We start from the raw sequence: 26,837 nt of genomic DNA, 5'->3' as shown, positions 1-26,837 counted from the left end.
ACAATTTCACATTTGAGTTCTTTCAGAATTCTTGGGTGAATGCCATCTGGTCCCAGTGACTTGTTACTGTTAAGTTACTCAGTTAATTCCAAAACATGGCTTTAGAGTGTTATAAAGGGAATGTGTATTCTCTAAGCCAGTGGCTTTCAACCTGTGGTCCACGGACCCCTGAGGGTCTGCAGACTAAGATTTCCAAAGAGGTCTGCACCTCCATTTGAAATTTATTAGGGGTCCAAAAATGAAAAAAGGTTGAAAACCATGGGTCTAAGCAGCTACACTCTGAAGTCAAACATGGGTTCAGATTCAGAAACATGAGAAGGCAGAAACCTGTCGCTGGGGACATATACCAATAGATCAGCAAGGTGAGTGGTGGGGACAGGTTATAGTGTTAGTGACATACACCTTGTGATATGTTTGATAACTAGTGGGTTTTCCCATAGGTCCAGGAGTCTGTTGCAAGCTGTTTACCACCTCTTGTGCCTGCAATTAAAGACGATGCAGGAGGAATGATACAGAAGCTAATGCAGCTGCTATTAGAGTCTGATAAGTATGCTGAGCGCAAAGGTGCAGCATATGGACTGGCAGGCTTGGTGAAAGGCCTTGGCATCCTCTCTCTCAAGCAGCAGAAGATGATGACCACGCTGACGGATGCCATTCAGGATAAGAAGAACTTCCGCCGGCGAGAAGGTGAGTGGCAGGCCCTCTCCTCTCCATTTTTTTGAAGTTTTCTGTATTTGATCTGCTGACACTTGTACCAGACATATCGATACCTATACTTCCTCCATTTACTTGGGACTGACTGACTTGTATAGGAAATCCTGTACCTGGTTACTCTTTTCCCCTCAGTTGATACTGTTAAAGTAGGGAATGTGGGTCTCCTGAAATCTTGATTTCTCTTGTACAGTATATTTTAAAACAAACGAAAAAAAAACCCCACCTCACAATGGAGTAGAGGAAGGGGTCTTAGTCTCTGGAATGTGTCCTCACTCTCATCTCTCCCATCTCAGGTAAGGGTGTTGCTAGGGAGGCTCTTGCTTCGCTCAGGGCTGTAAGGATAGGAGTGTAAGCTGGTCCAGAGGTGGCGATGGGTTTTTAAAACCTCTTCATTGCATTTGCTGCTGTATGTTTTCCATCCTTATTTCTCTTTCCTTCACTCTGATCCTAACTTACACTGGGACTCAGAAAGCTACCAAGCTTCATTTTTAATGCTATCAGCCTCTGCGCCACCTTTGGGGAGCAAAAGTCCCGGACACAATACTTCCTTCTGGTTTAAGGAGGGAGAATGAGATGCCCAGGAGGTTTCTGGATCTGAGGTTCCCACAAAAAATTACCTCTTAGCTCTTCAGGCAAATCTGATCTTCACTTCTGATCCCACCTAGAGTGGTATATTATTTCCTGATTATGCTGTCTTTTTCTAGGGGCTCTGTTTGCCTTTGAGATGCTCTGCACCATGCTTGGGAAGCTCTTTGAGCCCTATGTGGTTCATGTGTTACCCCATTTGCTGCTTTGTTTTGGAGATGGAAACCAGTATGTGCGAGAGGTGAGTAAGAGGTTCCTAAGAACCAGGAATGTGAGAGTTGGTAGCAAAAACTATTCTTATTCTGAATAACTATTTAAATTTAAAAAAACCAAACCCTTGTACAAACCACAGGCCACTAGAATTTGATTTCTTTGGTAACCAATAGCATCGTATTCCACTGGGAATTAACTCTGGGAATTAACACATTAACACTGGGAATTAAGGTTGGGACTGTCTTTCAACTAGCTGTACTGTTGGACATCCACACTATTTTACCCCAGGGCCATGTTCCCACCCGCTCTTTAAAGAAGCGGGAGAAACCAGCAGTGAGGCAGATTATAAATGTCCTCTTTCCTCCTTCGAGGCTGCAGACGACTGTGCCAAGGCAGTGATGAGCAACCTCAGCGCTCATGGCGTGAAGCTGGTGCTACCATCGCTTCTGGCGGCACTTGAGGAGGAGTCTTGGAGAACCAAAGCTGGTATGGACTAGTGTTTGACTCTGCTATAGCTCAGAGGAGCTTGAAGTTCACCGATACACCACTTGCCTGGCTTATTCTTTCATCCCAGTGAACACTGTGAGATCTTGTTCTCTTTTTTGTGCTACAGCGGAGCACAGAGCTTTTGGAATGAATGCTTCATTTATCATCTGTCTCAACATATTTAAGCAGCATTTTCTTGTGACTGGATTCTAAGAAACATTCTCTTGCAGCTATAGAGGTAGCTGAAGAGCAGGAATCTTGGCCTGCTGCCCCTCCTGAACAGTTTTTAAAACTTCCCATTATTTAAAAACCTCCGCAATGCATGCGCTTTCTGGACTATTGCTCTGTGCAGGGCTGAGTTTGAGTTGAACACTGCCATTGCCAGTCTCTTCCGTTGCATTAATTTTCTCTACTCTGTGTTCAGGGTCCGTGGAGTTGCTGGGGGCTATGGCATACTGTGCCCCAAAACAGCTCTCTTCCTGCCTGCCAAATATCGTGCCAAAGCTCACTGAAGTGCTCACAGACTCCCATGTAAAAGTGCAGAAGGCAGGACAGCAGGCTCTTAGGCAAATTGGCTCTGTTATCAGGAATCCGGAGATCCTGGGTAAGAACCCTGTGCCTGTGTGTGTGTGTGTGTCTGTTGTTTGATTGCTCAATGCATCCCAATATGAGACCCTAGTTCATAACCATGTCCTAGAGCAGGACCCTTTTAGTTTACGTTCACATTGAATATGTAAACTTGAAACAAAATCCACTTTAAAAAGGTATAACCTGAAAACTGCAACACAAGTGTCTGTTTTTATGCTTTCTAAATGTTCTCTGAATCTTCTCAGCTGATGTCAATAGGGCTCCCTTTGCCATTTCTCACTTTGTCATTCTTTAGAAGGATTAGCACTTTTTTGGGTGGGCGCGAGGACACCAGCTGTGGCTGAAGCTGTCTCACTTGTCTGTTCCATGTACAAAATAGCATTTTTCTCTCCCATTTTGAAATGTGTAGCAATTGCTCCAGTACTGTTGGATGCGCTCACTGACCCATCCAGGAAGACCCAGGAGTGCCTGCAGACCCTGCTGGATACCAAGTTTGTCCATTTCATTGATGCTCCGTCTCTGGCCCTCATTATGCCCATTGTTCAGAGAGCCTTTCAAGATCGTTCCACAGACACCAGGAAAATGGCTGCCCAGATCATTGGAAATATGTACTCCCTGACTGATCAGAAGGTATAATGCTGGGGAGATCTTTCCAGCTATAGACTTCGCTTACTTTGGAGAGGAGAAATAGTCTAACAGAGCAAAAGACTGTGAATATTTTACTGGTGTGTCTGGGGTTTTGTTCTCGGTAAGGGTAATCCGAGAACTCTGAGCAGTTCCACTGACTCAACATGGATGTCATGTGAGCAAGTGACTTCTGCAAAGATAATGAAAATCCTAGCGTGGTTGAGACCAACTTATAAACTTTCTCCTTTGATCTACTGTGTAGCTCTGGTGCAATATACATTTCCCAAACAAGTCTTGTAGAAGAATTGGTAAATATTTGTGCTCTAAGAGAGATGCCTCTATAAATCCACTACTTCGGAATGAATTCAGAGATTTTCAGTGTTGGTTCACAGAAGGAAAGGTTGAAGTAACTGTAGAGTGAAGATCGGTGTTTGATTCCTTTATTGCTGGTTACGCTCTAAAATTAAGCCTTGCATTGGGGGGAAGAGGGCTGGATTTAATTTAGGAAACAAAAATTTAATTTAATTTATGAATGAGCATGAAAGGTTTTTGAGTGATCTGCTTAGTGTGACAGTGCTCTGTAAGGACTGCGTGGGAAAATTGAGTTAATTTGTGTATTATCAGTGCTGTGGAAGCAGTGTATTAAGCTCCCAGGGTACAGCTGTATCTAACTGTTACCAGACAAAGATGAGATTCTGATGGCTCAGTTTTCTTTTTGAACCGAGCACTTAAACACTGGGCTTTTTGTTTCAGGATCTGTCTCCTTACCTACCCAGTGTGACCCCTGGACTGAAAACCTCTCTGTTGGACCCCGTGCCTGAGGTAATTACAGTTCTACTCAAGTATGAAGAGTCTTTCTGCCTGTAGGATTAATCCTAATCTTTCCGCGAATTAGTTTGTGGTTAGAATAGTGAGAGAAGCTGTGAAAAGTGATCAGGGAGGGGAGTTAAGACCTCCATATCGCTCTGTCTTGATAACTTTCATTATGACTGGATATTTTGCAACTTTACACTTCTCTCTCTTGCCTGTTAGGTGCGTACAGTATCTGCGAAGGCATTAGGAGCCATGGTGAAGGGCATGGGGGAGTCGTGCTTTGAGGATTTGCTGCCATGGCTGATGGAGACGCTGACGTATGAGCAGAGTTCAGTGGATCGATCTGGTGCAGCGCAAGGTAAGTATAACAGGAGCTGAGCAATGGTGTTGGAGTTCCTTAGCTTGGCCGAAATAGAAGTTTGTGTGTGTCATCATTGTGTGTTTACCAGCTTTGAAATCGAGTGTTGTTTTTCAGGTCTGGCTGAAGTCATGGCAGGGTTGGGGGTAGAAAAGCTGGAGAAACTTATGCCAGAAATTGTAGCTACAGCCAGCAAAGTGGACATTGCACCCCATGTCCGGGATGGTTATATCATGATGTTCAACTACCTGCCCCTCACCTTTGGAGACAAGTTCACCCCCTATGTTGGGCCAATCATACCGTGCATCCTTAAGGTAGGAAGCAGATAGCAGGAAATTCACGATTTAGGGAAGGGAAGGAAAGTTCTCAGGTATTTCTAAATGCCTAATAAAGTAATTGAGATTTGCATGGCATTGTCCATAGCAGATTCTATTCCCTGCTCTTCCAAGGTCCTTGATAGCATTGTTTGCTGGGTTTTATGTGTGGCTTTTAGTAAATCCTTGACTTCGGAGATTGTGGGAAATGGGAAGAGGTCTCAACTGGGCATTCACTGCTTTGCAACTCATTACTTTTAATGGATGAGGGGGAGGAATGCACCATCTCACTGTGGAAATCAAGTGCCATCTATTTGGTATTTTCTTCCACATTGAAAACCACACTTTGTGATTTGTCTCTTGATCTAGGCTCTGGCAGATGAGAATGAGTTTGTGCGAGACACCGCCCTTCGTGCTGGACAGAGAATCATCAGCATGTATGCAGAAACTGCAATTGCTCTTCTCCTGCCTCAGCTTGAGCAAGGTCTCTTTGATGACCTTTGGAGAATCAGGTAGAGAATAAGTTTTTAACCCTGCAGTAACCATCCTTCCACCAGTGGAAGATCGGATGGGTTCGGAGCCTCTCAGTGTTGTTCTTTAAAGAAGTGTAGGAGCTGCTTTGAAACAAGAGGCTCTCCCTTCTACACCTGGACTATGTGGTGCCTTTGTAGTAGTACTCTGACTCAGAATATGGAGTGGAATATGGAACATGCAGTTTCTCCCAGGTGATAGTGCAAAACACTCCTACTGGATCACTTAGCCAGGTCTCAATTTTAAAATGCTTTTCCAAAGCAGTTTCTCTGGTAATATTTAGAACTCACATACGCATAGTGCATTTCTTTTTTCAAAGTGCTATCTCAACAATCATTCCCCCTGGTGTGGAAACATGAAGTGGAAAGCACCCTGGTCTAAAAATTAGTTACATAAAATGGCTACTGATGAGTGCAGTCTTGTGGCATCCCAAGTGTGTGTTCATATCAACACAGAAGACAGTGGACATAGACAATGTGCAAATGATTTTACCCACAGGCTATTTTGCTCCTTTTCATAGTTCAGATCAAGGCTTATTTGTCATTTTGCTGCCCTAACATGGGGGCTCTCTAATCTCTGTTTTAGTTTGGAATTCCCTGCATCCCATCATCTTTATAATGCTCTTTCTCACTCAGATTGACAGAATGATCTTTATGGCATCTCATATGACAATTCACATTGACCTGGTTCTCTTCCTCACCATTTGCTCCCATGGTAGTGTCTAGCATAACAGTCAGTCAGTTTGGACAGGTACCACTTGTTTTCTTTTTTCTGCATGTAACACTGATCTTACTCCCTTTGTCAGGTTTAGCTCAGTTCAGCTCCTTGGGGATCTTCTATTCCATATCTCAGGAGTCACTGGAAAAATGACAACAGAAACTGCCTCAGAGGATGACAACTTCGGAACAGCTCAGTCAAACAAGGTAAGTGCTGTTGTCTGTTGCTGTGTTCCCATTTGTGGAGAGAGCCTGCTGGAGTGACCTTTATAATGGCAATACCTCTTCTAAGTTTCATTTGGCAAAAAGTGCAATGTTCACTTCACTGGTTTCCTTTTATTTATTTCAGGCCATTATTAGTGCTCTTGGTGTGGAACGGCGGAACAGAGTTCTGGCAGGTCTGTACATGGGCCGATCAGACGCCCAGCTCGTAGTTCGTCAGGCATCCTTGCACGTCTGGAAAATTGTGGTCTCAAATACACCTCGCACACTACGTGAAATTTTGCCAACCCTCTTCAGTCTTCTGTTGGGGTTCTTGGCCAGTACTTGTGCAGACAAGAGAACGGTAAGGGTTCTGCACAGGTGGTACTCTGCTAACAAAGGTTACTCTGTTCATAACTGGTGTTTGAGGAATGTGGTTACTCTTTCAATAAACCGCCCCAAAGCTGTCAGTAACCTAACCTTCTTAAACACACATGCGTGTCTCCTCTACACAGTCCCTGTTTATTTGGAGCAGCTACGGTGAAATTAACATTTTTTTAAACCTCCCTTTTCATAGCTGTGTTCCCATCTCCACTCATCATTAACTCTGCTATGAACACTTGCTTATGGATAAAATATGGCATATAAGAGTACAACAAATAGAGAGTAAAAAAAATCACTTCAACCATTAAGTTTCATGCGACTAAGAAATGGAAGTGTTGGGTTTCAGATGTTTGTACTGTTAAAAGTTTAAAAGGAAATGAAAATATGCACAAGGTTATACTGTCTAGAGTGGCAGTATGGACTGTATTTCATGAGTGTATATGTAGCATGTATATAGTGTCTCGATGCAGTCTGTATTCGTCTGAAACACTGATGGACTGAGGTACGTAGTGCTAACTGCCTTAGATCTCTTACTAGTTAGAATGGAATATTCCAGTTCAGTTGGGGTTGACACGTTCTAACTAGTTGCTTATGATAACTGTTCAGAGTGACCCTGTTGTATGATTGTTGGGGACAGGTTGCAGCACGGACGCTGGGGGATCTCGTTCGAAAGTTGGGAGAGAAGATCCTTCCAGAAATCATCCCTATCCTGGAAGAGGGTTTGAGGTCAGAGAAGAGCGATGAGAGGCAAGGTGTCTGCATTGGTTTGAGTGAGATCATGAAGTCCACCAGCAGGGATGCAGTAAGTTAAATTCCAGAGGGGAAATTTCAAACTTCTTAGCCCATGTGCTGTTATAAAATACATTCTTTGCAGTTAAGGGGTGAAGATGCAGCAAACTTGCTTTATGAACTGCCGTAAAAGGAACTGAATTTCAGGACTTGCAACTAGTTGGAACTGCTGTCCAGATGAAAGTGCGTGTGTGTGTGTGTATATACATAATATATATAATTTATGTCTGCAATTGGCAATCTTAAAACAGTGCAATCTGTCTTCAGATTATGAGACATAAGAGTTGAAAACTTCTTTCAAATTAATCTAGCTCATTGTGGATGCTACAGATTTTCACACAAATTAATCCATCTAAATTTTCCATGAATTAATTTCAAGTAAAGAGCAATTTATTTCTATTGTGTAAGTCCTGAGTTCCCAGCTGCTGTGTTCAGGTGTTGCTATGCTCCAGCTGCCAGGGACAGATGTCCTGTAATTGTATCTATATATCTCTTAGGTGCTGTTCTTCTCAGAGTCCCTAGTTCCTACAGTGAGAAAAGCTCTGTGCGATCCTCTGGAAGAAGTCAGAGAGGCTGCAGCCAAAACATTTGAACAGCTGCACTCAACAATTGGATACCAGGCTCTTGAAGACATCCTGCCATTTTTGTTGAAGCAGCTGGTAAGTGTTTCAGATATGACCAAACACTTTTTAAAAAACCTCACTGTAGGACAAGTTTTGAGATTCTTGATACAGGCTGAAGGAGGAGTTGGTCTGTAATGCTAGATCTTTAGGGGAGGGTCACAAGTCTAATTATTTCATTTCTTCCCTGGATTCATCTCTTCTGCAAGAGGGGACGGGAATGGTCTTGTAGCTAAAGTGTAGAACGAAGAGTTGGAACATCTGGGTAATCTTCTGGCTCTGCTACATGTCTCCACTGTCATTTGGGAAGTCACTTAATCTGTGTGCCTCACTAACGAGATTCTTCCCAACCTGGTAGGGAGGCTTGATTCAGAGTCTGAAAAAGCCTTTGAGAGCCCCAGGTGGAAGGACTTATATAGGTGCTGGTTGTATGATTATCCCAAAAATTGTCACTTGAAACAAGGTCTAGTTTGCTGTGGCAGAGATAATCTTGCATGTGAGCTGGCTAACTCCCTGTACTCTTTCTGTAGGATACTGAAGAGACATCAGACTTTGCTCTGGACGGTCTGAAGCAAGTTATGGCTGTTAAGAGCCGTGTGGTGCTGCCTTACCTGGTGCCAAAGGTATGGTTTGGAATAAATCTAAACTTCGTAGGTGTTTTTATTTCTTCTTGCTTCAAACGTTCTCTGCACTGTTGTTCAAAGACTGGGAGCAAAATTTCAAACTCTGCACAGGTTACTTGCAGAAGCACTCGTTGTAATTTGGATTATATGATGTACCCATGGTTAAGAATTGTTCATGCCTGTGTATTATGTGAGGTGCCTTCTGAAAAACCTTACTGGAGTAAAATACTGTTGCTTCTTCTGTTTCCTTTAGCTAATTTCTCCTCCTGTAAACACCAGAGTGCTAGCATTCCTCTCATCTGTGGCAGGCGAGGCCCTGACACGGCATCTGGGTGTAATCCTACCTGCTATGATGTCTGCGCTGAAAGAGAAGTTGGGTAGTGCTGATGAGCAACTGGTAAGTGGCATAGTTCATTTTTTGGTAAGTAAGGAAGACTAGTATTTTAAGTTCAGTTATAAACAATGTTTCAGGGTTTTTAGATAAATTGATGGTATGTTTTAATTCAGTGCATTAGCCCCTTGATTCAATGATCTTTTTGTTGGTGGTATATCAGGAGTTGGGAAAGTTAGACTACCTGAATCTAAATGGGTTTGGCCAACAGTGTGTCCAATTAACGGAATCTGTTTGTAGCGTTAGAAAACTGGGGCATTAGATGAGAGACTAAAAATATATGTATTTTCTTAGTTCTTAATCTGAGTGTGGTTCTGTTTCTATACTGCTTCTTTGATTTCAAAAATATATAATATGCAAAGTCCAGAGTGTTTCTGTCCCCAAGAATTGATTGTTTTTGTTTGTCTGTTTAGCCCAGTGTAACTAAAAATTAAAGTGATGGGTTCATTGTCTATTCTTAGATGTCTGTTAGCTGATCTTTCAGTCTCCTAGCACAAAGATTCCCATGGAGCTATCTAAAGTTGTCCATAGCTGACATTCCCTTCAGTATGGTGACATGGACCATGGAACTGCTTGGATCAAGATGAAGTATTGTGTGCTGGGGCCTGTGATCTCTAAACCTCTGCACTGAAGATGGAGCCAAATGCAACCACACTCATTTTATGTAAATTAAGTGCAGCCCTTTGGCTCTTGGGAAGTTACCTATGCAGCTTCTCATTTGGGCAAAGGGGCAATTCTTAGTTTTAGAGAGAATCTACCATGTACTCTCCTCTCCATCCTTCAAAAATTGTGTTCCATCCTTAGTTTATGCCCTGGATTTATCATTAAATAAGGACAATCTATTGTTAAAATTAGTTACTAACAAATAAGAAATTGATTTGGGCTCTAGATGGATTACAAGAACAGAAGACCTGTAGGTGGTGTGACTGATTTCTATGAACAGTAATTAACAACTGTACAATTTATCCTGGAGGATAATGGTCTGTAGGGCAACAGTATTAAACCTTGAGATGTGTGGCTTTTATTCTGGGTGAAAGCTAACATAAAGTTCATTCTGACTTTCTAGGAAATGGCTAACTGCCAGGCTGTAGTCCTGTCTGTGGAAGATGATGTCGGGCAGAGAATTATCATTGAAGATCTATTAGAAGCCACTCGCAGCCCTGAGGTGGGAATGAGGCAGGCAGCAGCTGTCATTCTAAACATTTACTGCTCCAAATCAAAAGCAGACTGCACTGCCCATCTCAGGAACTTGGTCTCAGGCTTGATCAGACTTTTTAATGATACCAATCCTGTGGTTCTGAATGAAAGCTGGGATGCTCTCAATTCCATCACCAAGGTGAGATATGGGGCAGGGCTACAGCTCACTTCATCGGTTGCTTACGCTCAAATAAATTTGTTAGTCTCTAAGGTGCCACAAGTCCTCCTTTTCTATTTTTGCAAAGACTGTAGTATTTTGAGGACTGCACTAGACTAGTAGTAGTATATATGAAAAGTCAGACATTCAGAGAGAGTGGGCATAGATAGCAGTGGCTTATCTCTTGGTAAACATGAGAGGAATTCAAAAATTGTGGTGATTAATGCTGTTACACATCTTTGCCCTTTCTGTCACTCCTACAGAAATTAGATGCTGGGAACCAGCTTGCCCTCATTGAGGATCTGCATAGGGATATTCGTATGGTAGGGAATGAAGCCAAAGGAGAACACATGCCAGGATTCTGTATTCCAAAGAAGGTAAACAATAAGTGTGTAGTGGTGGGGCTGTGATTTACCACAATAATACTATTGTTTCTTTCCAGTAACCTAGTTAATGTGATTTTTGTAGCTATCAGAATATTGTAACACTGGAGCATTCCAAACTTTTAGGTGTAGAGACTTTCTATAGGTTACTGCTGTTACTTGATACCCCAGTTTGGGTTTCTGTTGTAAGTAACTATTTGACAACCCTATAATGCACATGAGTCATATTAGTTGTCTTTTTGGTGGAAGTGTGAAACTGGACTTCTCTGCCAAATCTTTCAGGATTAAAATTTACTAAGCAGCGAGCAGTTTAGAGAGGCATAACTGCATGAAATCAAACTGAGCAAAAGTACTTCTAATGGAAATAAAGATCAGTAGGAAATTGATAAGATATTTCCAAGCTTGCACTTCCAGTGGGAAGTCGGGGGAAAGTAGGTTAGGTGTTGTCTGCATTGTTGGTTATTGTTTTCTTGTTTGATTCCTGTGACAGGGAGTGACTTCTATTCTTCCGGTGCTGCGGGAGGGAGTTCTAACTGGTAACCCAGAGCAGAAAGAGGAAGCTGCAAAGGCCTTAGGACTAGTTATTAAACTGACCTCTGCTGAAGCCCTGAAACCCTCTGTCGTGAGCATTACTGGACCACTTATTCGGATATTGGGAGATCGGTTCAGTTGGAATGTCAAGGTGGCTTTGCTTGAAACATTAAGCCTTCTGTTGGCCAAGGTAAGATTCCAAATCACTGGTAAACTTCTTTGTTTTTCCTTTTTGTCAAGTCTGAACTCTCCCGATCTGTTAACCTTCTCTACGTAACCAAGTTGCACTGGGCTTTTGTGTACCATGTTTAGTTACAAAGAATACTCATGTCATGGGTGTGAAAACCTTCAGTGCTTAATTCTTTGCTTTCTGACAGCTGAATTCAGTCCGAGCATGACTTTCCCATTTTTTTTAGCTGTGTGTTAGGGAGATTCTTTATCTGGATGGGCAAGTGCTGATTTTATCATTTATATCTAAGTGCTGTTAGAAGAGACCACACTTTTTTTGATCTTTCCTGTCTAGCTTTTGTTTCACATTTGAGTGCACATGATTCCCTCCCACCACCTAAATCTCTGCCTATACAGGTTGGGATTGCCCTGAAACCATTCCTGCCTCAGCTACAGACTACCTTCACCAAAGCGCTACAAGATTCAAACCGTGCTGTACGCCTTAAGGCTGCTGATGCACTCGGTAAATTGATTGCCATCCATATTAAAGTGGATCCTCTTTTTACTGAGCTGTTGAATGGGATCCGTTCCAGTGGGGATTCTAGCATCAGGTAAGCTGTGGAAAATGGGCAGGGCATGAACTACTTGGCAGTAGTGGGAAGAAAGGCAAGTTTAACTTTTTAAAAACACTCAATTAACATCAGAGATTAGTTGTCTGTAGAGCAGAAGCCAAGGTTACATAAATACTATGAAAGACTCCAATAGTTTGTTTCCTATTTAGCATTTGTTTCAGTCCATATGGACTTGGTATTTTTTCCTAGTTCCAAGAATAAGTCCACCTATCAGTAAAATGCCCAGCTCCCTAAGAAATGAGCCTCGTACTGGAGAAGATTTTCTCTCTTTGTGAATGGCCAAAGACCCTTCCGAGCAGTAAGCATGACAATCAGATGTGAACCAATGCAGGCATTGTTTGGTGCTGATGGTTTCCTGCCCTTAGAGAAGCTCCATCCCCTTCAAATTTAGGCACACCCACCTTTGTGCTATTCATTGTGTATGTGAATCTGTTGTTGGCAGCCAGCTCCTTGTTCTTTGTTGACATTCTGTTCGGGGAAAACTGCAGTCTTGAATTGTAACTTGTGGTTGTTCACTGCAGAGACACCATGCTGCAAGCGCTGCGATTTGTAACGCAAGGAGCTGGTGCTAAAGTGGACGCAACAGTTAGGAAGACCATCACCACAGCGCTTCTCGGAATGCTGGGACATGATGAGGTATTGCTGCAAAGGGCCCGTGGGGGACGACTCATGCACTCTGTGTGTTTGTTTTTTAATTTAAACGCTGAGCTTTCTAACAGAATTGTTTCCTAAAATAGCTTCCTGGAGGAGTTGTTAATAATACACTGGAAAGAGAGCTTCTGTAAAAGCAGGCTGAAGCTCTGCATTGCTCGCTAAACGGAATTTAATCTGTAAAACTGAAATCGCTTCAACACCTTACAGTATGTTGACTGAGAAGCAAATTTTATCCAGGAATAAGATACGTCCCTGGTCAATCTATTGTAACTCCTAAATTTTGTGAAATGAGTGTTTCCTTGGCTGCTTTGTGTGTTTGACCTTCTGTTCCTCACCAACATATTTGTTGAGGCAGCTAAAAACTGTTCACTTACCATCAGCCAAAGGTAGGAAATATCCCAGCTGCACTGTAAAAGCATATGTGAAGTCTTAACATCTCCATCAGTATAGATAACCTCAGTGTGGTTATGCAGCTCCCTTTTTTCGGAGGGGTTACATTCTCACTGACAAAGAAATTATCCAGTTTTAAAGAGGCATGTGCTGCGTATGACAGATTGCAACACTTACTCTGGAACCAACATAGCATTGCACCGCAAAATCAAAATTCACATTCTGTAGCAACTACCCCCTTATTCTACATCTGTAAAACACAGGTTGCTGGCATGTTAGAGATGGAAAAATTCTCATTGCAATGTAAATATCATAGAATATCAGGGTTGAAAGGGACCTCAGGAGGTCATCTAGTCCAACCCCCTGCTCAAAGCAGGACCAATCCAATCAATGTGTGGAGAATTGCAATGGCAAACTCATCATTTTGGCAAGCTAAAGTAACAACGGGTGCTAAAAGTTTTGAAGCAGGGCATCTTCACTGCAAAAGGGCATTTTGCAGGCGGACAGCAGGCACCACTGCTGCGTTTCCCAGCCTGTAAATCAAGAATTTGAGCTTTCCATGTCCACAAAAGGCTCTCTTAAATCACAAAGGTGAAAGCAAATGTGTTTTCCATGTGTATAACTCAATGCTTACATCAAGTCAGTGGTGCTATACTTTGCACTGAGCTGACCATTTTGGCTGTGGGCTTGATTTTAAATTCTACTGCAGTGTACAAGAAAACTTGGAGTTGACGGAAATCAACAAATGGTGGGCGTGGGGAGCTGGTTGTGAAATCTTCATTTTCCTTTGTGTTTTTGTTTCAGAGCTTCATTTGTCACTTTGCCTTCTCAATGGAAATTGTCTATGTGTATCAAACGCTTCTAATCTTTGCTTTTCTCCCCCTCCTTTCCTTTGTAGGATGCTACCCGCATGGCATCAGCTGGCTGTCTAGCAGAGCTGTGTGCATTTCTGTCAGAAGAGGAGCTCAGCACTGTTCTGCAGCAACACTTATTGGGTATGTCTAGCAGATAGTTGTAAATGTGTTCTGAAATAAACAGGACGTTTTATTAATTATGAAATCTTAAACTGTGGAAAAGGCCCTAAGTACTATAGAGTAGCACTTTCAGCCACTGGTCCCACAGGCTTTCGTGACTTGTGTTCTCGATTCTTAATGTTGAGCCTCTATTCTAGGGCCTCTATTGCACATTCCTCTGCTAGTCTCCCATTCATTAGTGTGCACTCTCATCCGCAGTGGGGCCTTGGATTACTCCTGTAATTTGAGGCAGTCAGTGCTCCATTACCCAAAGGGCAGGCAGAGTTGAACTGGGGATACGTAGAACATGCAGAGTTGAATGGAGAAGCTATAGACACTAACATGTACAGCTGAGGTCTTAGTGTAGCAGACTGATGCAGCAGACCAAAAAGGTTAGAAACCTGTGTACTGTAAAAATACATTTTTATAGCAAGTTTTGAAACAGCTGCCACTTTTTGTGTCGTTTGGCTGTAACATTGAAAAATCGTGGAATATTAATGCCCTAAGACGTCTAACTGCTCTTGGAGAATTAACTCCATTGTCCTGGTTTCTGGCAAAAACATTAATTCTCCAGGAACGGTTAGTGGTTTGGGGGCATTGCTATAGCATTCCACTCTGTGGAGTTAAAATGGGAATCTAGTGATTGGTTGCTATGAATCTGTGAATTGCCGGCAAATGTGTTTATTTCATTGAAGAGATGTAGCTTCACTAATGATGACAAGATCCTTTACATTTTTAAATTGTTACATGTCAGAGAATAATACCTAACTGAGATCATCCGAGGCAATGGGATGAGCATGGAGCTGGGAACCAGGAACTGCTAAATTGAATCCACAGCTATGCCAGACTCATTTTGTACCTTAAAATAAGTCTCTTCTTTGTTCCAGTTTCCATAGCTGCAAAATGGGTCTCTCATGATAGTTGTTGGGTTTAATGTTAATGTTTGCATAGAGCTTCTAAGCAAGGTATTATTGAAGTGTTTGTTTATTTTTATGAAAACAGACAGATGACAAAACTCATTTATATCTGGTATACTGGGTAGGAAGGCTCAATATTGCTCTCTCCCTCTTGCAGCGGATGTCTCTGGGATTGATTGGATGGTGAGGCATGGACAGAGCCTTGCACTGTCTGTGGCTATGAAGGTAGCTCCCAGCAGACTATGTGCCCCCAAATATTATAACAGCGTTCAGGAGAGGATCCTGAGCAACGCCACGGCAGACAGGGTAAGCACTATCTGAAGGCATCCAGAGCATTTCCCAAGAGCTCTGTCTGTTGCACTGTAAACAGTTTAAAGCTTTGCAGACTCTCAGTGCTACCAAATAAAACTGGGACAGCCCTCAACCACACTCTGAAGAATGTACCTTGAACAAAGAGAGAGTTCTGCACTTGAGCTCCTTGATTATTCTGATTCTCATCTGATTTCCACTGTCCCTGGAAGTGGTTGGTGTGTGATGGTGTGTAAGTTGTTGAGAGTGCTCTTCATTGTCTACATTTTAAATTTCACACTGCTGGAGTTCATTTAATGTGCTGAACCCAGAGCATGTTTGGAAAGCACTTCAAATACAGGCTCATTCCTCTTTCCTCAGAACTTACTTCAGTGAAAGTTGTTTACATTGCTGAAGCAGTTTCAGCATGAACACACAACTGTCTGATCCTCCTGTGATAAGTGCTCAAGTTAGGACTAGAATTACTAGGGAATTGAGGGGCTCTTTCATCTTATGAAGAAGGTCTGTATGTAGGCTGACCATCATGATGTGACTAATTAATACTTAGGAAAGATAAAGTAATAGATGTGCATATTTATCTTTTGAGAGGCAGTGTAATCCTTAGCGATGGGACTCCGGATATATGATTTCTATTCTTTGCTTTTCTACTGACCTGCTGTGCGACCTTGGGCAAGTAATTTGACCTCTCTCTGCCTCCGTTTCACCTCCTTTCGTTTATCTGTCTTGTCTGTTAGACTGCAAGCTCGTCAAGGCAGGGACTCGCTCTTACTCTGTGCATGTACAGTACCGAGCACATAGAGGCCTCTACACACTACTGTAATAATTATAATAACGAAAGTGCCCTGGTTCTCTTTGTGCTGCAGATCCCCATTGCAGTTAGTGGTATCAGAGGAATGGGTTTTCTTATGAAATACCACATAGAAACAGAAGGAGGAAATCTGCCTCCCAAACTTGCCAACCTCTTTATTAAGGTGAGCCCAGGAATGTGTCATTTAAGTTTTGTGCTACCTGAACTATTCTGCAATGACTGTAACCAATGGAATGTGGCCTGTATTGGGGTCAGCTGCAGAGGATCATTGGCCAGTTGATGGTTTGGTCAATTAAACTCTCAGTACTAGTTGTAATATAAAGTAAAAGCAGTAAACTTGGACATCTTGTATTTTGAATCTGTGAACCCTAGGGTGCTTGAGCATCTAGATTTGTCTGCAACAAAGTACAAACAAAATGGTTTTTGATATTTTTTTAGTTTTTAGAAGCCTGTGTATGTTCAGATACTGTTAACACCACAAAAAAAAGAGGCTTTACACTCAAACCTTTGCCTACCTCGTTATACTTTTACTAGTGCAGATAGATAGCAGGTACATAATATACATGTTGCAATAATGGTGACTTATAAAGGAATAAGTAAAAGAAAAATTGAGCTTTTGTAATTTTTTGCTGCTGCTTGCTGTATGAGGAGGACATGAAAATGCCTTTTCCCCCCTTTTAATATTTCTGCCTTTTTTTTTAAAACCTAGGAAATATCCAGAATGTCAACTCTCCTTCCCTGGTTTTGGTGCAGCACTTCCTATGTTTTGCAGCTCTCACCTCTTTTCTTATTAAAGAGGCGGGGATGCTAACAAAGATGTCTTTTCTCTACAATGTCCGTCACTGACGTTAAATAGATACTAACAAAAAACCTCAAGCAAACCAGAGTTTTAAAAAGTCTAAAAATCCCTTTCTCTCTGTTGCTCTGGTTTCAGTTTCTTAATGCGTCACCTTTTTACCAGGGTAGACAGGAGCTGAATTTCTAATGTGAAAACCAAGCAGAAGCCCTCTTGCCCCTTTTTCATTGGAAAAAAAAAAAAACAAACCTCTCAGGACTTTTTTATACAACATAAAGAAGCAAAAGATGAAAAAAAGACACAAGCTCAATTGTTTTCTTTGCCAGTCACCTTTAATTGGCAATAAAGGCATTTATTTTTGTTTTCAGGATTTTTTTTTTCCTTTCTTTTTAATTTAAAAGCTCTGAAGCAGATGATTAGGGCCCTACCAAATTCACGGTCTATTTCGGTCAATTTCATGGTCATAGGATTTAAAAAATCCTAAGTTTCATGGTTTCAGCTATTTAAATCTGAAATTTCATGGTTTTGTGATTGTATGGGTCCTGACCCAAGAAAGAGTTGTCAGGAGGTCACAAGGGTATTGTAGTAGGGTCGCGGTACTGCTACCCTTACTTCTGCGCAGCTGCTGGTGGGGCGCCGCCTTCAGAGCTGGACGCCCGGTCAACAGCCATCGCTCTCCAGCCACCCAGCTCTGACGGCTGGCAGAAGTAAGGGTGGCAATACCACAACCTGCCTAAAATAATCTTGTGACCTCTTCCCCCCCCCCCCCGCAACTCTCTTTTGGGTCACGATCCCCAATTTGAGAAACGCTGGTCTCCCCTGTGAAATATGTATAATATAGGGTAAAAGCACACAAAAGACCAGATTTCACAGGGGAAGACCAGATTTCACAGTCCATGACGTGTTTGTCATGGCCCTGAATTTGGTAGGGCCCTACAGATGATATAGACCACAGTGGCTTCAAAGCAGCTCCTGTTATGTGAAAGCATATCAGAAAGTACTAGACGTCCAACATTTGTAGCCCTTACATTTAATTTGTATGACACATTACCATGTACTGTGGTATAAATATGCTGTTAATACACATGAATATTGTGATAAAAGCAGTGTGGTGCACAGTAAATCATAAACTGGTTAAGGTTAAAAAGAACAGAAGGGGCAAGTTCATATTAAAAATTAAAGGTTGTAAAACTCATTTAAAAAAGGCAACGGTGACCCATAGCCACTGCTCTGACGTGTCAGGCTTCAGACTGTCCCAGGCTTTTATTGGAAAATGAAAACGACCAAAAAGAGGACATTTAATGGAAACACTCAAATTCTCAACTGTTGCTGTGCTAGTGGTCATTGCTGTTTCCTGAAGTAGCTGCAGGGAAACCACAGGACCTGCAGACAACCACAAGCTGCAAAACTTTTATTTTAAAAAGGTGTATTGTTGTCAAGTTACAATCCTGACTTATTCTCATTTAACAGTTTGCTTAAACTTGTTGGTAGATAATGAAAAACAGAAATGTACTGTGGGGAGAATGAGGAGCATCTGCAATTCTATCTGTGCTTGTAGTCTTTAGTTTAGCTTCCCTATCAAAAAGGTAAATTGAAATTAAGGATGTCTTTGTGTCTCAATCAGTGTCTCCAGAATCCATCCAGTGACATCAAGTTAATTGCAGAAAAGATGATCTGGTGGGCGAATAAAAATCACCTCCCCTCTATGGATCCTCAAACAATTAAACCAATCCTCAAAGCACTTCTGGACAATACAAAAGACAAAAACACCAGTGTGAGGGCCTACAGTGACCAAGCCATAGTTAACCTCCTGAAGATGAGAGAGGGCGAAGAAGTGCTTCAGGTATGAACAAGAAACACTTTGCTACCTAGTGGAAGGCCATATCATGTTGTGTTGCATACGAGTAACCTAAATATTGTTGTGGGTGGAGCCTTTTATCCTTGAATATATAAATGAATCTCTTGCGGTATAAAATATTACAAATGATGGATGTGGGGCGGGTGGAATGGGGACTGTTTCTTGGGTTAGCATCTAATTCTTCATCCTAGATCAATATTCTCATACAAACTTCCATATTTCTCCACTTGGCTATCTTGGGCATACATGGTTACAATGCGGTAATATATATTACTAAAATGCATCAAGCTAACTTCCCCTCTGTACCCAACAATTAACAGCCACATCTTCAGAATGCTATTGGCTTTGCCATGCTGTTGATTGTAATAAGGGTCATCTGTATAGGAACATATTTCTGTAGCAGTTGCGCTATGGGCTGCTGTAGGATGGATGAAATACTCCTTTGCGTGTCAATGTCCAGAATCTTTTCCAGCTCTAAGGTATTTTTATTTAGTGCTTATGTCTGAATTTGTGGAACCAGCTGAAATGCTTTGATGTGCTTGTAAGTGTGTAAGAATTTTTCTTTGTGTGTTTCTTGTTTGAAATTCATAGACTTTAAGGCCAGAAGGGATCATCATAATCATTTAGTCTAGTGGTCCCCAAACATTTGAGGGTCACACCCCCACACATACCCCGCTGGGAGCTGGGCCATGGCTGTGGGTGGCGGTTGAGAGGGATGCAGATGGGTAAGGGGACTGAGGCTGGGTCTGGTGCCGGAGCAGAGCTGTGGCCAAGGTTGGGGGATGGCGTGGGGCCGGGAGCGGAGCCATGGCTAGGCGTGGGACCTGAGCAGAGCTGGGGGAGGGGGAGCGCCAGAGCGTTCCCTCCCCCTCCCCACCCGACGGTTCTCCATGCCCTGCTAAGGGAGGCATGCCCTACACTTTGAGGACCTCTGTTGTAGTCTGAACTGCACATCACAGGCCACAGAAATTTAAAGATTTCAAGTTACAGAGAATCCACCATTTACTCTAATTCAAACCAGCAAGTGACCTGTGTCTGACGCTGCAGAGGAAGGCGAAAAACACCTAGAGTCTCTGCCAGTATAACCTGGGAGAAAATCCCTTCCTAACCCCAAATATGATGATCAGAGCATATGGGTGAGACTCACCAGCCAGACACCTGAGAGAGAATTCTCTGTAGTAACTCAGTCCTCCCCATCTAGTGTCCCATTTCTGGCAGTTGAGGATATTTGCTACTCGCAGTCACAGATGGGCCATGTACCATTGTAGGCAGTTCCATCATACCATCCCCTCCCTAAACTTATCAAGCTCAGTCTTGAAACAAGTTCGGGTTTTTTTGCCCCCTCTTCTCGCCTTGCAAGGCTGTTCCAGAACTTCACTTCTCTGATGGTTAGAAATGTGGTCTAATTTCTAGCCTAAATTTGTTGGTGGCCAGTTTTATATCCATTTGTTCTTGCATCAACATTGGCACTTAACTTAAATAACTCCTCTATCTCCCTGGAGTTTATCCCTCTGCTGTAGATATAGAGCGCCGCCCCTCAGCCTTCGTTTGTTTAAGCTAAACAAGCCCAGCTCCATAAGTCTCCTCTTGTTAGCTAGGTTCTCCTTTCCTCTGATCATACTAGTAGCCCTTCTCTGCACCTGTTCCAGTTTGAATTCATATTTCTTAAACATGGGAGACCAGAATTGCACACAGTATTCCAGATGAGATCTCACCACTACCCTTGTCCAATGATAATACTTCCTGGAAATACCATGTCTGATGCAAAGACTGCATTGGCCTTCTTCACGGCTGCATCACGCTGGCAGCCAGTAGTCATCCTTTGATCAACCAATACACCCAGGTCATAAGAACATAAGAATGGCCATACTGGGTCAGATCAAAGGTCCATCCAGCCCACTATCCTGTCTACTGACAGTGGCCAATGCTAGGTGCCCCAGAGGGAGTGAACCTAACAGGTAATGATCAAGTGATCTCTCTCCTGTCATCCATCTCCACCCTCCTCTTCCTCCTCCTGTCACTTCCAATGCATCCCAGGTTATAGCAAAAATTCTTGTTGTTGGCCCCTAAATGCATGACTTTGCACTATTAAATTTAATCCTATTTCTATTACTCCAGTTTTCAAAGTCATCCAAATCTTCTTGTATAATATTCCAGTCGTCCTCTATTGACAATACCTCCCAACTTTTTGTCATCTGCAAATTTATTAGTACACTCCACCTTTTTTGCCAAGGTCATTAATGAAAATGTGAAATAAGATTGGTCCCAAGACTGATCCCTAAGAATCTCCACTAGTAACCTCGCTCCAGTCTGACAAGTCACCTTTCAGCATGGCCCGCTGTAGTTTTTCTCTTTAACCAGTTCCTTACCTACTTTTTAATTCTTGTTTTAATCTCCATCTTCTCCAATTTAACTAATAATTTCTCATGTGGAACTGTATCAAATGGCTTACTGAAATCCAGATAGATTATATCTACTGTATTTCCTTTGTCTAGAAAATTGGTTATTTTATCAAGAAAAGAGATCAGGGTAGTCTAGCACAATCTACCTTTGATAAAACCATGTTGTATTTTATGCCAATTTCCATTTGCCTGTATGTCCTTAACTAATTTCTCTTTCAAAATTTGTTTTAAGACCTTGCATACAATTGAGGTCAAATGAATGGGCCTGTAGTTTCTCAGAGCATTTTTGTTCGTTCGTAAATTATACAATATACAATTGCAGAGAGCTTTGTGTCCAGTGGTATTCTCATCTGTTCATATTAGACTTAACCAGAAGAATTTGTGGCAATGTTGAGTATTTCCAAACAGGTTTTATTTAGTCTGTAACCCTGAATCTTGCTCTCCATACCAAGGATGTTGTTAAACTCTCAATTCTAGTCCTAAAAAAAAAAATTAAAAATGCACACCTGTTTAATTATAAAGAGGTAGAACCTTGAATGCAAGAAGCTAGACAGATCAGTTATGTATGAAAAGCAAGATTTTTATGTTTGACTCCTAACTAAATTTTATTCATTAGATCTGTTGGGAGAAGAATTACAAGAGTTTTCTTCAATACAGCTGTAAATTTGCGTATAAATTTAGCCAGTGTTTTTTATGTTCTGACACACCCTATAAGATACTGAATTTTTTTTAATGCTTTTTTTGGACATAGAAAAAAATAGATAAGGGCTAATATAGCATTAGGAGTGAATGCTTTTATTGGTATTATCTTCTTCCTCTTTCCATAGTCTGTCTCCAAGATCCTAGATGCTGCCAGTCTGGAGCTGCTGAATGAGAGCTGCAGGAGATCTCTGAAGAAGCTTGCCAGCCAGGCCGATTCTGTTGAACAGATCGATGACACTATATTGACGTGATATTTAAGATCCCGAAGAAAAGAAAACACTGAACCAACGGCTGCATCAGCATTTCAACTCAAAAACCAATGTTAAATGTTTTCATTTTTGAAAATATGTTAATTCTGATGGGGGCTTATGAAAAGGGCTCCCAGAGAGTATTTTAATATCAAAAATATACCAGAATAGCCTTAATTAGACCTACATTCACTAAAAATTGAAAATTTGGTCCCCTTTTTGAAACTGAATGCACAAGAGACCGTCATACCAATCAGTATCAGTTAATTGTAGCTGATTGTGAGGTGTGTCTTGAGCATCAAGCCTGTGCGTGAAACCTGTTTCCTTCTCAGAAATGTGTAAAAGCTCTAGTAAAGGAGCTTACACTGGTCTTTTCCACAGATCTTGTGCAGAGGAAATAGAAATCTGTGAAAGTTAAAACGTAATGTTTTTGTGTACTAACTTGTGGTGGTTCTGAAGACTGAAAATCCCTGTAAAACTACTATTTAAAATAGCCTTAGAAATTTCAAATGCAAAAGGGGGATTAAATGCAGATTGCTTGAAGATGGACCGTTTAATAAAGGCTTTGAATTTAATCCTGATGATGAAAGCATTTTTCTTTCTACAAAAGTATATTGTCTAAATGTAGAGCCATCTTATGCCAGGTATATGGGAAAAGTTTTCCCATGATGCGTGTACTTTTTCAGCCATTTTTTTCAAGAGATATTTGGAGTACAAATTTTTTAGTGTACATAACATTGCAATGAACAAAAGACCTTTCCAATATTGAAACAAGCTGGGGGGTTTGGAACCAAGGCAAGACTAACACAATTTTAAAAAAACCTGACAAGTATTGATTTCAACTCAGTAACTACATTCCCTAACTCCCACAATTCTGTTGGTCAGTGGCATCTTGAACATACCGTCTTCAGTTGCCCAACTGTTGAACATAACAGGCCTCCACTTTTGTGACCTCTAACACTTGGTAGTGAATTAAGTTTAGTACTAGTTTTAACAAGATTGATTTTTTTTGGCGGGGGGGGGGTCATTTTTCTGGTCATTGAACTCTGATCTCAGTTATTCATCTAGCAAGATCCACTTCAGGAATTTATAGTTCACCAATACTGTTGGCTCCATATATAGAGAGACATCAGAAAGCTCTGGTAGCAGGAAGCTGCGGTATTTTTGGAAGATAAAGTGAGATTTTTGTGTTCTCTAAGATTGTTAAACCATATCTATTTTATCAGATAAAAAATGGCGAAGCCTAAGAAATGCAGAGCACTAAGAACTTTTGTTTGAAATATGAAAAGAGACTGCTTTGACTCCTCAAAAAGCAATGAAATTTATGGGCTCAAATCAGGATGAATGGATAAGTGTGTTTAGTCCCATACATTGATGATGTTTATGTGATCATACAATCTGGAGTAATCCCATGTAGTTATTAATGCTGATTCATAGATACTAAGGTCAGAAGGGACCATTATGATCATCTAGTCTGACCTCCTGAATGGCCACAGAATTTCACCCACCCACTCCTGCAAAAAACCTCTCACCTATGTCTGAGCTATTGAAGTCCTCAAATCGTGGTTTAAAGACTTCAAGAAGCAGAGAATCCTCCAGCAAGTGACCTGTGCCCCATGCTACAGAGGAAGGCGAAAAACCTTCAGGGCCTCTTCCAATCTGCCTTGGAGGAAAATTCCTTCCCGACCCTAAATTTGGCAATCAGCTAAACCCTGAGCATATGGGCAAGATTCACCAGCCAGATACTACAGAAAATTCTTTCCTGGGTAACTCAGATCCCACCCCATCTAACATCCCATCACAGGCCATTAGGCCTATTTACCATGAATATTTAATTACCAAAACCATGTTATCCCATCATACCATCTCCTCCATAAACTTATCGAGTTTAATCTTAAAGCCAGATAGATCTTTTGCCCCCACTGCTTCCCTTGGAAGGCTGATCTTCTGTAGCTGCCATGATGATGGGAGTAAGTAGGAAAGGGCTTGATGATCTGGACCATACCAATACTGAAACTTAGTCAGGAATTAAAAACAGATACTAAAATAGAAAGAAATATCCCCTAGGATGGACTTTTTGGAGGGTTGGGTTTTTCTGTTCAAGAGTGTATTGCTTCAAAATCTGACAAAATGATCTTACTCTCCCCTAAAGTGTCCATAATATGATTTGTGATCCTGCAGGATGAGATGTGTGCTATATAATTTAATTATTTGACTCCCCTTTGATGACTTTATTCTATATCATGTTTCTACTTTGTTTTGGTAAAAGTTGGTGAATTGTATGTTTCTTGAATGAACAGAAATTAAGGAACATGACTAAACATAGTCATAAAAGGGTGAAGGGCTGTGAAGGGCCTAGATGCTGAGGTCTTTTGCAGGCTCACTGCATTAGAGTGAATTTCACCCATTATGCATGGAGTTGTATTTTGTTAGTAGATGTTATGCACTGAAACAGACTTTAAAAAGTTAATATCATCCAAAAGGTACAAAACAGCAGACAGCAAAATGTTCAATGGATGTACTGAAAGTGCACCTATGTCATTTTAGTAGACAGGCAGAAAAGGGAGGAGAATGCAGCAGATTCCCTAAAGAAGGGTGGCTAGATCATTCAGTAATTGAGAGCACTGGTCCTACACACACATCATGCACACTCTCTCTTCATGATTTATATATGTTAGTCTCCACTTGCAAAAACAACTAAAAGAAAATTATACTTACAGTTTAAAAATTACTGTTGGCATGTGAGTCAAAGTTGGACATGGTCAATGAGGGATACCTATGATGATTCTCATTATGTTGTAGCTTGTAAATTAAGGGATACAATTTTTATTGGCAGAATTAAATATTAAATTTTAAAGCCACTACATACACTTTTCACCGTGTGTAGTGTCAAGTGAAAAAATATGGTGAATGACTACAGTCTCATTTCAGGAAGGACTATGTGAATTCATCTGTGTTTTTAAGAAGATTAAGGTAACTTTCAATATTTAACTATTTTAAAAAAAAGTTTAAAGCTGGCTTTAGTCATCTTGATTTGTGTTTCTGACAATGTATAATACATTTTGATGAATAAACAGATAATGTATAGTCAACCAGAAATAAAAACACTCACCAATTTTACCATAACACAGAAATTAAACCTGATCAGTGGGTAAACCTGATGCGAACTGGAGATGAGAGAACTATTTATTTCATGTCAGACATAGATGTCTTGCAAAAATCACTCTTCAATGGAAGAGAAGATATTCCAACCACTGATTAAACAAACAGCCTTGAACTGCCAAGTTACTGTCAGGGGCAGCTGAACTATATGCAGATCAAGACAAGCACACAGGAATGTATGGGAGAGATGTTTAAACTTGCAAGATACTTAATCCTTCTTCAATGGAAAAAAGAAAAAAAATGGCGATAGTGTAAAATCTTCAAATGTTTGGATTTCTAAATAATTGAGTCTCATTTTATGGAAAAGCTGTTCTGTAAAACTGATACTGTTGTGAAATGTCCATGTTGCAGTAGTAATGGTGTTAACAAGCCCCAAGCATTCAAAATCACGAGGCAGGCTCTATGAAGATTAAAAATAAATACATTTGGGAGGCTTTATTTGCCTCTTGTTGTTTGAGCATTTGGGGTGTATGTTGGTTATGTTTTCAAGCTTTTCTCCACAACCATGAGGTCTTGAAATTTAATTTAAAAAAAATTAAAGCTGAGATTCTCAAGACTCCGGGAACTGGGGCTTTACGAAAAACTCCAAATAGTGCAAGATTTGTAATTATAATCACAAGCATTGATGACACTGCTAAAGGGAAATATACAGTGGGAGTTGTTTTTATGTGCCAAAAACCTTCACTACTGGAGCTGCCTTTCTGGTCCTTGATGGGCATGATTCATCCAATAGCCTTTTCCAGAGTAATTGATTAACTGCATACAAATAGGAAAATACTGGCAGTACTATTATAATATCTGTCTCATTATAGGTGATAGGAAAAGAATCCTAAAGGTGCAATGTATAATAAAGGCAACAAGATTCTGATCCTTCATGATCTGAGCCGCCTCATACTAGTGTGGTAAAAGAAATTTAAACCCCGCAAGTGAGCTGTCAAGGTTCCTTCCCCACTCTGAACTCCAGGGTACAGAGGTGGGGACCTGCATGAAAACCTCCTAAGCTTACTTTTACCAGCTTAGGTTAAAACTTCCCCAAGGTACAAACTATTTTACCTTTTGCCCTTGGACTTTTGCTGCCATCACCAAATGTCTAACCGGTATTTATTATTGGGACAGAGTTCGTTTGGAAACGTCTTTCCCCCCAAAATCCTCACCAAAACTTTACACCCCCCTTCCTGGGGAAGGCTTGATAAAAATCCTTACCAATCTGCATAGGTGACCACAGACCCAAACCCTTGGATCTTAAGAACAATGAAAAAACAATCAGGTTCTTAAAAGAAGAATTTTAATAGAAGAAAAAGTAAAAAGAATCACCTCTGTAAAAAAGGATGGTAAATACCTTACAGGGTAATTAGATTCAAAACACAGAGAATCCCTCTAGGCAAAACCTTAAGTTACAAAAAGACACACAGACAGGAATATCCATTCTATTCAGCACAGCTTAATTTCTCAGCCATTTAAAGAAATCATAATCTAACGCATCTCTAGCTAGATTACTTACTAAGTTCTAAGACTCCATTCCTGTTCTGTCCCTGGCAAAAGCATCACACAGACAGA

At 41.2% G+C, this 26,837-nt stretch overlaps 1 protein-coding gene across 2 annotated transcripts in view; it reads left to right on the top strand.

Moving 5' to 3' along the window:
- The window catches only part of GCN1 (GCN1 activator of EIF2AK4), a 62,018-nt gene extending 39,325 nt beyond the window's left edge, over nt 1–22,693 (top strand). The window contains exons 34-58 of one of the 2 annotated variants that reach the window (XM_037878342.2): nt 441–687; nt 1,419–1,540; nt 1,884–1,998; nt 2,423–2,602; nt 2,996–3,216; nt 3,967–4,035; nt 4,246–4,384; nt 4,502–4,698; nt 5,068–5,210; nt 6,035–6,152; nt 6,295–6,510; nt 7,168–7,332; nt 7,817–7,978; nt 8,470–8,562; nt 8,816–8,959; nt 10,020–10,289; nt 10,571–10,684; nt 11,181–11,411; nt 11,807–12,000; nt 12,543–12,657; nt 13,964–14,060; nt 15,153–15,301; nt 16,168–16,275; nt 18,533–18,751; nt 21,996–22,693. In XM_037878342.2, coding sequence (XP_037734270.1) covers nt 441–687; nt 1,419–1,540; nt 1,884–1,998; nt 2,423–2,602; nt 2,996–3,216; nt 3,967–4,035; nt 4,246–4,384; nt 4,502–4,698; nt 5,068–5,210; nt 6,035–6,152; nt 6,295–6,510; nt 7,168–7,332; nt 7,817–7,978; nt 8,470–8,562; nt 8,816–8,959; nt 10,020–10,289; nt 10,571–10,684; nt 11,181–11,411; nt 11,807–12,000; nt 12,543–12,657; nt 13,964–14,060; nt 15,153–15,301; nt 16,168–16,275; nt 18,533–18,751; nt 21,996–22,121 — 3,954 coding nt within the window. In that variant the 3' untranslated portion in view covers nt 22,122–22,693. The remainder of the gene's footprint in view (nt 1–440; nt 688–1,418; nt 1,541–1,883; nt 1,999–2,422; nt 2,603–2,995; nt 3,217–3,966; nt 4,036–4,245; nt 4,385–4,501; nt 4,699–5,067; nt 5,211–6,034; nt 6,153–6,294; nt 6,511–7,167; nt 7,333–7,816; nt 7,979–8,469; nt 8,563–8,815; nt 8,960–10,019; nt 10,290–10,570; nt 10,685–11,180; nt 11,412–11,806; nt 12,001–12,542; nt 12,658–13,963; nt 14,061–15,152; nt 15,302–16,167; nt 16,276–18,532; nt 18,752–21,995) is intronic. The other variant, XM_037878343.2, reaches the window with a different exon arrangement.
- The last annotated feature ends 4,144 nt before the right edge of the window (nt 22,694–26,837 follow it).

The sequence above is a fragment of the Chelonia mydas genome, chromosome 15 (genome assembly GCF_015237465.2).
Source record: "Chelonia mydas isolate rCheMyd1 chromosome 15, rCheMyd1.pri.v2, whole genome shotgun sequence".
Lineage (NCBI taxonomy): Eukaryota > Metazoa > Chordata > Testudines > Cheloniidae > Chelonia > Chelonia mydas.
This window is presented reverse-complemented; position numbering and strand designations above follow the sequence as displayed.